The following is a 12,500-nucleotide window of genomic DNA, read 5'->3' as shown; positions in this document are numbered from 1 at the left end:
CCAATCAGATCGTCCAAACAAAGTGAGTCGACGAGAACGTTGTCAGTGGTCGTACTTCAATTTTATTGTTCAGAGAAAAATCCAAAACAAGTAAAAAATAAATTACTTCCTTTTATTTCCTGAATCTTTTTAAAAACAACCTGGTTAGAGGTGAAGAAGGAACAGTTTTACGCACCACACACATCTGAACGCAAACTCAGTCAAGTCGCAGAAAGACATTTGTAGATCTGACGAAAATCTTTACCTTCAGGAGAGAAAAAACTTCTAGATGTTTCCAGGAGTGGTTTGGCGCCACCTACAGACCATTTAGGAGAAGAATCTTTAAATTGAAGTGAGTTTGATAAAGTTAGACTCAAAGTTTGGTTAGCTAGGATATTAGCGTTAGCTTGTACTCAGTTGTGGTTGTGAATATTTGGACTAAATGTTTTGAAACAAAAATACATTTTCAACAAATCAAAGTGTAAACAGTTCCAACGTAGACGCTGAAAAAAAACAATAACGATAATCGTGTTTCCTCCGCGGTTAATCGTTGACGTAGCTGAGTGTAAATAATCTGGGAGCCCCGCCCACTCGCTCTGCCCTACAATGTCAATGTGAAACCCTCCATCAGGCACTTGGTGATTTGTCCTTGAACCGTCCAATCAGAGGACAGAGGGCGCCTCGGCCTCCTCTCAGTTAGTCACTCCTCTCTTTCGCCTCGTCCTCAGCCCCGCCCTCTGCTCCGCCCCCTCCAAGCTCCGCTTGCTGCGGTAGACGCCGGGGGAGGTCAGGTCCCCGTCCTCCATGTCAAACGCCGTCTCGTCAGGAGACACGGGTCTGGGCGCGGGGTAGTTGGGCTGGTAGTAGCGGTAGGGGTCGTCCTCCTCCACCTCGCCGTAGTTCTGGAAGACGTTGGGCGGTAGTTGCACTGCAGAGATAGCGCCGCCGTGAGTGTCATCTTCACCCTCTGCGTCGACCGCCAACCAGACCAGGAGCGAACCAGCGGACGAAACAGCCCAAAACCACCACCAGGGGAGGGAGGGGCGAGGAGTGTGAGTGAGGAGGGTTATGATTGGGTTAGCCAGGCACAAGGAAGGGTGAGACACAAGAGGGGACAAGGGGTGAGTTACTGTGGGTCAACAAAAAGTACCAGCGTTACCAATAGTACCAGGAAGAGGCGGTTCTCTGGGACTAATGAAGCTCAGGAAAAAGGTTTAGTTACTGGTTACTGCGGGTTAACCAGATATTACTAGTCACTGTGGGTGAGTTGTGTATTACTAGTTACTGCAGGTTAACCAGTTAATTCTAGTCACTGTGGGTGAGTTGTGTATTACTAGTTACTGTGGGTTAACCAGATATTACTAGTCACTGTGGGTGAGTTGTGTATTACTAGTTACTGTGGGTTAACCAGATATTACTAGTCACTGTGGGTTAAGCCGTTATTACTAGTCACTGTGGGTGAGTTGTGTATTACTAGTTAATGTGAGTGAGCTGATTATTACTAGTTCCTGCAGGTTAACCAGATATTACTAGTCACTGTGGGTGAGTTGTGTATTACTAGTTAATGTGAGTGAGCTGATTATTACTAGTTCCTGCAGGTTAACCAGATATTACTAGTCACTGTGGGTTAAGCCGTTATTACTAGTCACTGTGGGTTAAGCAGTTATTACTGGTTACTTTAGGTTAGTTGATTATTACGAGTTGCTTTCGGTTAACCAGTAACTACTAGTTACCTACTGGTTATTACTGCAGGTTAGACAGCTGGTCTGGTTCTAGTTATTACCATCGTAGTTACACTTGTTATTAAAACTGTTAATGCTGTTTTTATGCGGTTGAAGTCTGGCCTCAGGTTAAAGTATTAACGGAGTACTGGGGAGTACTGGGGAGTACTGGGGAGTACTGGGGAGTACTGGGGAGTACTGGGGGGCCGTGGTCAGCGAAGCCGATTTACGACCAGACGAAGCGGACGATCGTAATCTAGAGGGAAGTGAGGAGAGACGTGATGTCATCATGAGGTCAGAAGAATGGGAGAAAGAGTCGAGGGTGCAGCTGAGGGACCCCGAGCCAACGTTTGGACAAACCAGATGGAGACAGACACACAAGGACTGAGGACACATGCTGACATTCAGGTTAGTCCCCACAGCACCCCCACAGGCTACCAGCAGCACAGCCCACTGTGTCACCTTTGACCTTTAAACAGCACACTTGTCCGTTCAGGCGAGGGTGTCAGAAATAGTTAAATGTGAGTCCAGCAGGGGGCAGTGTAGGTTTGTGTTTGACATGAACAAACGCTCCTCTGGGGCTAATGCTAAGCTAACAGTCCCTCAGGTTCAATCTTTACATTTGGTTTTTTAGTTCCTCAGCTACTGAGTCACCAGGTGAAGGACGCCCCCTGCTGGTTGGACTCTGACATTGTTCTTACGTACCTCCTACATTGTAACCCACACAGGAGTTGGGGTCACAGTATCCTGGGGGCCCAGCTGGGCCAACGGGTCCAGGGAGGCCAGGCCGTCCAGGGGTTCCAGGATTCCCTGGACGTCCTGAGGGACCCTGGTTTCCTGGACGTCCCTGTCCCTGTGGACCTGGGTGGAGATAAAGAGGAGGACAGGCGTCTGTGATCACCTCCTGCACCACGTGACCATGGTCTACAGAGGAGTAACTCCTTATCTACCAGGAGGTCCTGAGAGTCCTCTGGGACCTTGGAGTCCGGTTCCTGGTGATCCCTTCTCTCCCTTCTCTCCTGGTTGACCTGGTAGAAAGAGGACTTTGTTGAGCACTGGTACTGCCGCTGGTCCAGGACCAGCTGTGTCATGGATCCGGTCCGCCGGTCCGACTCACCTCGTTCTCCTGGCTGTCCGTTCTGTCCGTTCTGTCCGGGAAACCCAGATCTTCCTGGTGGTCCCTGCTCCCCCTGGGGCCCCGCGGCCCCCGGCCGACCGGGCTCTCCTGGGGGTCCTGGTACCGTGCGCACGGTTACCTGTGGACTGGGGACGTGGTTCAGGATGGAGTTGTATCGAGCCATGTGACCTGGAAACAGAGGTGGAAGTGACATCACGACGTTTCAGTACCAAGGACCGGGACCAGGAACCAGAGTCTAGACCAGGTGAGGGGGCGGAGCCAGGGGCAGATAGATGGAGCGTTCGTGTGAACGAAGAAAAGGCAGAAGTTCGATGATAATGTAAATAAATTATATCATTTGGATAAGTTTGGTGGGCGGGACTAAAAAGCTGAACCGGCCACATCCGGGCCCCGGGCCTTAGTTTGTCCCTGCCTGGTCTAAACCCTGTATAACTGGACCTAGAACTGATTATTGGTGTTTGTAGTGGTCCTGTGGTTCTTGGACCGGTTCTGCCTCCTTCTACTGAATGTTCTGGACCAGACCTGGACCAGACCTGGACCAGACCTGGACCAGACCAGAGTCAGCAGTACTTACTCTGGATCAGCTGCTCACAGACCTGACGAGCGATGTCCTGGACAGACGCCGTGGACTGAAGGTCCCCCTGCACACACACACACACACACACACACACACAGACGTGTCACAGTGTCATGTGACCGTGACTGAACAGACGATGTTGGACACAGAGATGACCCTTGACCTTCAGCCACTCACCCGTTCACCTTTCTCACCCTTGCTCCCTGCAGGGCCCTTGAACAGAGGAAAGAAGGAAGTGAGCGTGTGTCCATGAGGGTCACATGACATGATGTCATCAAATCTCTGTCTATTCACTGGTTGTTCTGAGCCATGTTGAAGCTCTCCACCAGAGAGCATCATCTTCATCATCATCTTCATCTTCATCTTCTTCATCATCTTCATCATCATCATCTTCATCTTCATCTTCATCATCATCGTCTTCATCATCATCGTCTTCATCATCATCGTCTTCATCATCATCGTCTTCATCATCATCTTCATCATCCCCATCATCGTCTTCATCATCATCGTCTTCATCATCATCTTCATCATCACCATCATCGTCTTCATCATCATCGTCTTCATCATCATCATCTTCATCTTCATCTTCATCATCATCATCATCTTCTTCATCATCATCTTCATCATCGTCATCATCTTCATCATCATCATCATCATCATCAGCATCATCATCATCATCATCATCATCCTCATCATCATCTTCATCATCTTCATCACCTTCATCATCTTCATCTTCATCATCATCTTCATCTTCATCATCATCATCATACAGGAGGGGAGAATTTCCCACAATGCTCTGTGGTTTTGTTAGTAATGTTGAGCTGGGTCATTAGCTCAGACTCACCGGGGGTCCCAGCTCGCCCTGTTTTCCTGGGGGGCCTGTGTTTCCTGGAGCTCCGGGGGCCCCTGGTGTTCCCTGTAGAAACAGACAGAGTCACAGCTGCCATAATAACCCTGAGCGCCCCCTGCTGCTCCCTCAGGACTGCATCGGCGAGGACTTACTATGTTCCCCGTGGAACCCTGTCGTCCCTGCAGACCGTCTTTACCGGGCAGACCCTGTGGAGGTCCGGCTCATTAGTCATGTGATCAGGACCACAGTGTGTAGTTGTGTAGTTGTGTAGTTGTGTGACTCACTCTGGGTCCTGGGGGTCCTTCTCTGCCCGGACCTCCGGCTCGACCAGGAACTCCCTGAAACAACAGAGCGGAGGTGTTTTAGTCTCACTGCTGGCGCCCTCTGGTGGAGAGCTTCAGCGTGGCTCAGAACACCTTCCAGATGCCCTCACCTGGGTTCCCTGTTGTCCTGCGTCTCCTTTCTGCCCCTTCTCTCCAGGAGAGCCCTGCAGATGGACATGACAGTTCACACATTCACCAGCAGGAGGAGGAGGATCAGATTAAGACGATGATGAAGATCAGATCTTACTGGAGGTCCAATGATGGAGCGTCCACTGGGTCCCTGTGCTCCTGGAGGTCCCTGAGGTCCTGGAACACCTGTGTCCCCCACCGGACCACCTGGACCCTGGAGAGTGAAGAGTAAAGTTACGGGGGGGGGGGGCGTTGGGGGCTGGGGGGGGGGGGGGTTGGGGGGACTATTTGAGGATCTAAACCTGGACCACCTACCACTGGACCTGGTTCTCCACGATCTCCTCGGGCTCCTCTGATCCCTGGACCTCCCTGTGGTCAAACACACGTCAGAGGAGTCACATGTGGACCGTGTGTGTGTGTGTGTGTGTGTGTGTGTGTGTGTGTGTGTCGTACTGGAGGTCCAGTGGGTCCGGGGGGGCCTTTACTGTCCTGGGTGCAGGTGCAGGCCTTGGGCAGAGCAGGACAGTCCACCTCCTTCCTCTGGAGGAGAACAGAGAACAGGGTCACCACTACAGGACTACAGAACCCAGCAGGAACCTCAGGAACAGGAACCTCAGGGTTCTCCTCTGACTCCTCACCAGAGCAGGAAGTTCACAGCACTTGTCTCTGTTGGCCCACGACGGACTGCAGACGATGTCGAACATCTGCAGCTCAAACTGTGGGGCGGGGGTGGGGTTAGTACACGTGAGTGTGAGTGTGAGTGTGAGTGTGTGTGTGAGTGTGTGTTGGTCTCACTGGAGCAGAGTTCTCCTTGTTCTCTCTGGACCGGACCATTCTCCCCAGAACTTCCTGTCCGTCAGTGGTGATGTTTCCTGCAGCGTTGATGGTTTTCTCAGCCACCAGTTTACAGTCGATGGTCACTCTGGCACTGGTCTTACTGATGGAGATGTGGAGCTGCAGGAAAGACACACACACACACACACACACACACCATCTGTATGACACACACACACACAAAGGACTGGAGGAGTGGAGAGGCAGTGTGACCTTTGACCTCCTGACCTTATGGAAGCTGCCGTAGAAGAGCTTCCTGATGTGGTCTCCTTCGAAGGTGACGGTCTGGAAGTCTCCTCTGTAGTCGTTGTTGAAGAAGGTCAGAGTCTTCCCTCCATCTGTCAGAGACAAACACCACAGCATGAGGACACCGCCTCCACCCGCAGGACGAGGACGCAACTCCTGACTCACTGTCCAGGATGACTCCCACCAGGGGCTCCTTCTTCTGGTTGAGGATTTCCCACAGAGCGAAGGGTTCCTCGGGGGTGTGGGGCAGCAGCCTGAACAGCAGGGAGATGGTGTAGTCGGAGGGGAGACCCTCAGGGTGGAGGAACCTGTGGAGAGGACACGAATTAACAGGAGTGACCACGGTGTGGAGCTGAGGGGAGAAGCTGGACGTGGGCTCCACCTGGTGGGCTGGGCCAGGAGAGCGTCACTGTGGAGGTGGAAACAGGAGAAGGTGTTGAAGGTCCCAGGAACCATGGAGACCCCAGAGATACTGCTGTAGCGACTCTCCACCAGGCCAAACAGCTCCATCATGTGGAAACCTGGGGGAAAACATCGCACTTGACTAAAACATCTTCCTCCCCTTGGGGCAGTAGTGAGCTGAGGCCTGCAGGCCCCCGTACCCACCTGGCATGGTGCTGCCGCTCATCGGTATGGACGGACAGGCTGGGACGGAGGAAGAAAACAGGAAACACGATCAACCATGACAACGACAACAACGACAACAACAACCACGACGATGACAACGACAGGTCAACAACAACAACAACAACAACAACAACAACAACAACAACAACAACAACAACAACAACAACAACAACAACAACAACAACAACAACAACAACAACAACAACAACAACAACAACAACAACAACAACAACAACAACGACAACAACAACAACCACGACAACAACAACAACCACGACAACGACCACAACGACCACAACAACCACAACGACAACAACAACAACAACCACGACCACGACAACCACGACAACAACCTCAACGACAACCACGACGATGACAACGACAGGTCAACAACAACAACAACAACAACAACCACGACAACGACAACAACGATCAACCACGACAACGACCACGACGACAACAACGATCAACAATGATCAACCACGACAACAACCACAACGACAACAACCACAACCACAACAACAACAACAATGACAACAACAACAACAACCTCAACAACAACAACAGGCACGACGATGACAACGACAGGTCAACAACAACAACAACAACAACCTCAACAACAACAACAACAACAACAACGACAACAACGACAACGACAACAACAACAACCACGACGATGACAACGACAGGTCATGTGACTCACTGGCGGTGGCTGCTTCACACACAAACGTCACCAGCTTTTCCTCGATCTTCTTGAAGGCGTCCAGGTCGTCCACAAAGAAGACGTGGCGGTCGCTGGGCTTGCTGGCGATGCTGACCAGCTCGCCGTAGTCGGCGTCGGCAAATCCAATGGCAAACACGATGTAACCTTCAAGGCCAGTGGGAGAGATGAGTGTTAGTTGATTCAGTCAGCGCCGGGTGAGGGTGGGGGTCAGGGTGAGGGTGAGGGTGAGGGTGAGGGTCAGGGTTAGGTTAGGTTAGGTTAGGGTTAGGGTTAGGGTTAAGGTTAGTTAGAGTTAGGGTTAGTTAGAGTTAGGGTTAGTTAGGGTTAGGGTTAGGGTCAGGGTGAGGGTCAGGGCCAGGGTTAGGTTAGGGTTAGGGTTAATTTAGGGTTAGGGTTAAGTTAGGGTTAGTTAGAGTTAGAGTTAGGGTTAGTTAGGGTTAGTTAGGGTTAGGGTTAGGGTTAAGTTAGAGGGTGGGGGTGGATCAAAGACTTCATCAGCTGACCTTCCATCTGCATCTGCTTGGACACCTTGTTGACGTCGTCCTGGGAGCGTCCATCGGTGAGGACCACCAGGACGTTGGGGACACCACGTCTGACGCCGCCCTGTGCCGTGAAGATCTTGTCCTTCACGTGCTGAATGGCTCGACCTGATTGGACCAGAGGAAAAACAACAAGGTGACTAACAGCTGAGGGAGGACGCACACCCACAGACACACACACCCACAGACACACCCACAGACACAGACACAGACACACCCACAGACACACACACACACACACACACACCCCCACACACACACCCCCAGACACAGACACACCCACAGACACACCCACACACACACCCACAGACACACACACACACACACACACACACACCCCCACACACACACCCCCAGACACAGACACACCCACAGACAGACCCACCCAAAGACACACCCACAGACAGACACACCCACAGACAGACAGACACACCCACAGACACAGACACACCCACAGGCAGACAGACACACCCACAGACAGACCCACAGACACACCCACAGACACCCCACAGACACACCCACAGACACACCCACAGACCCACCCACAGACCCACAGACAGACACAGACCTGTCTTTGTGTTCCCGCCCTTGTAGGAGATCCTGTTGATGGCGTCCAGGAGTCGCTCCTTGTCGTTGTATGAATTCAGCTTGAACTCTGTACGAGCGTCGTCACTGAACTGAGACATGGCCACCTGACACACACACACACACACAGACAGGTCCTCAGGTCCAGCGGGTCCAGGCCGAGGTCAGGTCACCTGAGCTGCGCTCCACTCACCTGCGTCCCGTCCGGTCCGATCCTGTCCAGAGCTCCGACCGTGCTGTAGAGGAAGCTGATGATCTTCAGGAAGTTCTCGTCACCGATGCTCCAGGAGCCGTCGATCAGGAACACCAGGTCTGCTTTGGCTGCCTTACACACTACAGACCAGGAGGGGGAGGTGTGGGGGACAGGGGGGGGGGTCAGAAAGAGGTGAGGGGGGGGGACACAAATGACCTTTGACCCCTGTGTTGAGGTGGACGTGCTCTCACCTTCTTTGGCAGCTGGGATTGTGGGTAATGGAGCGGGGGGCGGGGGGTTGGGGGGGGCCTGGGTTGGAACAGGTACTGTTCACACACACCCACACACAGACACACCCACAGACCCACAGACCCACAGACCCACAGACAGACACATCCACAGACACACCCACACACACACACACAGGTCCTCAGGTCCAGGTCCAGGCCGAGGTCAGGTCACCTGAGCTGCGCTCCACTCACCTGCGTACCCTCCGGGCCGCTCCTGTCCAGAGCTCCGACCGTGCTGTAGAGGAAGCTGATGATCTTCAGGAAGTTCTCGTCGCCGATGCTCCAGGAGCCGTCGATCAGGAACACCAGGTCTGCTTTGGCTGCCTTACACACTACAGACCAGGGGGGGGGGGGGGGGGCGGGGGGGGGGGGGGGGTCAGAAAGAGGTGACGGGGGGGGACACAAATGACCTTTGACCCCTGTGTTGAGGTGGACGTGCTCTCACCTTCTTTGGCAGCTGGGATTGTGGGTAATGGAGCGGTGGTCGGGGGTTTGGTCGGGGCCTGGGTTGGAACAGGTACTGTTCACACACACACACACGCACACACACACACACACACACACACACACACAGCTGTAATTAAAGTCATTATAAAGAGTTTCAGTCTGAAATTAAATTTCTGTCATGGAGAAAATGAAACACCACTGACAGCCACGGGGTGTGTGTGTGTGTGTATGTGTGTGTGTGTGTGTGTGTGTGTGTGGGGGGGGTAACACACACACACACACACACACACACAGACAGAAGAATGTATAAAATCACATGTTCATCTGTGTCACTTTGAAGTGTTAGTCTTTGAAGTCCTCATCTTTAATGTGACCTGTGTGTGTGTGTGTGTGTGTGTGTGCTCCCACATGTTCTCTCCACGACGTTGACGGCGCCCCCTTCAGTCCCGTCCTGCAGCTGGGAGTACACGTTGATCTTGTACTGTGTGTCTGACTTCAGGTTGTTGAAACAGTGTCTGTTGGTCCTTCCACTCACAGACACTTCCTGTCTGTGTCCATCTGCTGGGTCAGAGGGTCAGAGGGTCAGAGGGTCAGAGGGTCAGAGGTCAGCAGCAGCAGTGGGACCAGCACTCACTGAGCAGGGACTCCAGGGTGAGCCTGTAGGCGTTGGCGTGTGGGTGCGGCTGCCACTGAGCGCAGAGACTGGTCGTCCTCTGCTGGGACACACTCAGGTTGGACACAGCCAGGGACACTGGAGACACAGAAGCAGGTGGGGGGGGTCAGAGGCTGTCTGCGGCCCCACCCTCAGCACACACACACACACACACACACACACCAGGTCAACCTACGTGTCTTGGCTCTTCCTGACAGAGCGTCACTGGAGCCGGTGGTGTAGGACGCGATGACCTTGACGCTGTAATCTGTCCCACTCAGCAGGTTGACGATCAACATGGTGTCCACGTCCTCCCCAACGAAGGTCTCCAGAGCTGGACCAGGAGCTGTGGACGGAGGAACAAAGGTTCTGTTGGACGTGGACCAGTGACTGGAGCGGTCTTTGAGACCACAGGACGGGGCCCCAGGACCGGGCCACAGGACTGGGCCACAGGACTAGGCCACAGGACCGGGCCACAGGACTGGCCCACAGGACTAGGCCACAGGACCGGGCCACAGGACTGGCCCACAGGACTAGGCCACAGGACCGGGCCACAGGACTGGCCCACAGGACTAGGCCACAGGACCGGGCCACAGGACTGGGCCACAGGACTAGGCCACAGGACCGGGCCACAGGACTGGCCCACAGGACTAGGCCACAGGACCGGGCCACAGGACTGGCCCACAGGACTAGGCCACAGGACCGGGCCACAGGACTGGCCCACAGGACTAGGCCACAGGACCGGGCCACAGGACTGGGCCACAGGACCGGACCACAGGACCGGACCACAGGCCTGGGCCACAGGCCCGGGCCACAGGACCGGGCCACGGGACTGGGTCACAGGACCGGGCCACGGGCCTGGGCCACAGGACCGGACCACGGGACTGGACCACAGGACTGGGCCACAGGACTAGGCCACAGGACCGGGCCACAGGACTGGCCCACAGGACTAGGCCACAGGACCGGGCCACAGGACTGGCCCACAGGACTAGGCCACAGGACCGGGCCACAGGACTGGCCCACAGGACTAGGCCACAGGACCGGGCCACAGGACTGGCCCACAGGACTAGGCCACAGGACCGGGCCACAGGACTGGGCCACAGGACTAGGCCACAGGACCGGGCCACAGGACTGGCCCACAGGACTAGGCCACAGGACCGGGCCACAGGACTGGGCCACAGGACCGGGCCACAGGCCTGGGCCACAGGACCGGGCCACGGGACCGGACCACGGGACCGGGCCACAGGACCGGGCCACAGGACTGGGCCACAGGACCGGACCACAGGACCGGACCACAGGCCTGGGCCACAGGCCCGGGCCACAGGACCGGGCCACGGGACTGGGTCACAGGACCGGGCCACAGGCCTGGGTCACAGGACCGGGCCACAGGACTGGGCCACAGGACTAGGCCACAGGACCGGGCCACAGGACTGGCCCACAGGACTAGGCCACAGGACCGGGCCACAGGACTGGCCCACAGGACTAGGCCACAGGACCGGGCCACAGGACTGGCCCACAGGACTAGGCCACAGGACCGGGCCACAGGACTGGGCCACAGGACTAGGCCACAGGACCGGGCCACAGGACTGGCCCACAGGACTAGGCCACAGGACCGGGCCACAGGACTGGCCCACAGGACTAGGCCACAGGACCGGGCCACAGGACTGGCCCACAGGACTAGGCCACAGGACCGGGCCACAGGACTGGGCCACAGGACCGGACCACAGGACCGGACCACAGGCCTGGGCCACAGGCCCGGGCCACAGGACCGGGCCACGGGACCGGGTCACAGGACCGGGCCACGGGCCTGGGCCACAGGACCGGACCACGGGACTGGACCACAGGACTGGTCCACAGGACCGGACCACAGGACCGGACCACAGGCCTGGGCCACAGGCCCGGGCCACAGGACCGGGCCACGGGACCGGACCACAGGACCGGGATCGTCAGATTACCAGTAACGGGCTGGTACACCACTCTGTAGCCCATGGTGGGTGAGGGGGGGGCGTCCCAGCTGATCCTGAAGCGGTTGTACCACTCCTCTGAGACCCGCAGGTTCCTGGGAGCTGACAGAGGAACTGAGGAGGAGCAGAGACACAGGAGGTGGAGGGGACATCAGAGGAGGTGTCCTCGGGGACTCAAACCTACAACCCCGTGTCTCAGACTCACGTGTTCGTCCCATCAGTGAAGACGCTGGTCCGTCCCCGTCAGGGTAGACTGGGATGATGGACACCTTGTACTCTGTGTCTGAGAGCAGAGGCTGCAGGACCAGGATGTTCTGTCCACTGGGGACCGTCCTCTGGACCACACACACACACACACACACACACACACACACACACACACACAGAGTCAGTGTCAAACATCAGTCTACAGACCGGAGCAGGTCTTCAGGACAGTGGTTCTAAACCCATCAGGTTCCACTGATCAGTGGCTACATTAGCATGTAGCCTAGCAGAGCTGAGGAATTGGACCTGCGACCTTGAAGACCTACCGTCTCCTCAGCGCGGTCTCCTTTGGCGCTGATGTAGCTGAGACGATAATGTCGCAGGTTTCTGGAGTCCAGCGTCTGCCAGGACACCCTGAGACTGTAGGTGGTCTCATCGTCGATCTTCAGGCTCCTCACCCCATGACGAGGAGCTGCAG

General features: G+C 55.3%; 2 protein-coding genes across 5 annotated transcripts in view; one reads left to right on the top strand and one right to left on the bottom strand.

Annotated features, from left to right (window-relative positions):
* The window catches only part of vps52 (VPS52 subunit of GARP complex), a 9,178-nt gene extending 9,063 nt beyond the window's left edge, over nucleotides 1-115 (top strand). Inside the window, exon 20 of the mRNA XM_008330812.3 lies at nucleotides 1-115. This exon is cut by the window's left edge and continues 560 nt beyond it. The gene's annotated coding sequence lies outside the window, so the exon portion shown is untranslated.
* The window catches only part of col14a1b (collagen, type XIV, alpha 1b), a 29,579-nt gene continuing 17,121 nt past the window's right edge, over nucleotides 43-12,500 (bottom strand). For 2 of the 4 annotated variants that reach the window (XM_025064909.1, XM_025064911.1), the window contains 30 exons: nucleotides 12,349-12,500; nucleotides 12,024-12,153; nucleotides 11,810-11,932; nucleotides 10,051-10,200; nucleotides 9,837-9,953; nucleotides 9,611-9,760; nucleotides 9,201-9,275; nucleotides 8,466-8,605; nucleotides 8,256-8,379; nucleotides 7,652-7,795; nucleotides 7,128-7,292; nucleotides 6,404-6,442; nucleotides 6,180-6,318; nucleotides 5,963-6,105; nucleotides 5,780-5,889; nucleotides 5,513-5,671; nucleotides 5,356-5,433; nucleotides 5,171-5,257; nucleotides 5,033-5,086; nucleotides 4,836-4,931; nucleotides 4,699-4,752; nucleotides 4,550-4,603; nucleotides 4,418-4,471; nucleotides 4,260-4,331; nucleotides 3,593-3,628; nucleotides 3,413-3,479; nucleotides 2,818-3,006; nucleotides 2,651-2,728; nucleotides 2,406-2,561; nucleotides 43-946 (listed from right to left, as the gene is read on the bottom strand). In XM_025064909.1, coding sequence (XP_024920677.1) covers nucleotides 672-946; nucleotides 2,406-2,561; nucleotides 2,651-2,728; nucleotides 2,818-3,006; nucleotides 3,413-3,479; nucleotides 3,593-3,628; nucleotides 4,260-4,331; nucleotides 4,418-4,471; nucleotides 4,550-4,603; nucleotides 4,699-4,752; nucleotides 4,836-4,931; nucleotides 5,033-5,086; nucleotides 5,171-5,257; nucleotides 5,356-5,433; nucleotides 5,513-5,671; nucleotides 5,780-5,889; nucleotides 5,963-6,105; nucleotides 6,180-6,318; nucleotides 6,404-6,442; nucleotides 7,128-7,292; nucleotides 7,652-7,795; nucleotides 8,256-8,379; nucleotides 8,466-8,605; nucleotides 9,201-9,275; nucleotides 9,611-9,760; nucleotides 9,837-9,953; nucleotides 10,051-10,200; nucleotides 11,810-11,932; nucleotides 12,024-12,153; nucleotides 12,349-12,500 — 3,410 coding nt within the window. In that variant the 3' untranslated portion in view covers nucleotides 43-671. Of the gene's footprint in view, nucleotides 947-1,212; nucleotides 1,957-2,405; nucleotides 2,562-2,650; nucleotides 2,729-2,817; nucleotides 3,007-3,412; nucleotides 3,480-3,592; nucleotides 3,629-4,259; nucleotides 4,332-4,417; nucleotides 4,472-4,549; nucleotides 4,604-4,698; nucleotides 4,753-4,835; nucleotides 4,932-5,032; nucleotides 5,087-5,170; nucleotides 5,258-5,355; nucleotides 5,434-5,512; nucleotides 5,672-5,779; nucleotides 5,890-5,962; nucleotides 6,106-6,179; nucleotides 6,319-6,403; nucleotides 6,443-7,127; nucleotides 7,293-7,651; nucleotides 7,796-8,255; nucleotides 8,380-8,465; nucleotides 8,606-9,200; nucleotides 9,276-9,610; nucleotides 9,761-9,836; nucleotides 9,954-10,050; nucleotides 10,201-11,809; nucleotides 11,933-12,023; nucleotides 12,154-12,348 lie in introns of those variants that run through there. The other 2 variants (XM_017041168.2, XM_025064910.1) reach the window with 2 other exon arrangements.

The sequence above is a fragment of the Cynoglossus semilaevis genome, chromosome 18 (genome assembly GCF_000523025.1).
Source record: "Cynoglossus semilaevis isolate Cse_v1.0 chromosome 18, Cse_v1.0, whole genome shotgun sequence".
Classification (NCBI taxonomy): Eukaryota; Metazoa; Chordata; class Actinopteri; order Pleuronectiformes; family Cynoglossidae; genus Cynoglossus; species Cynoglossus semilaevis.
This window is presented reverse-complemented; position numbering and strand designations above follow the sequence as displayed.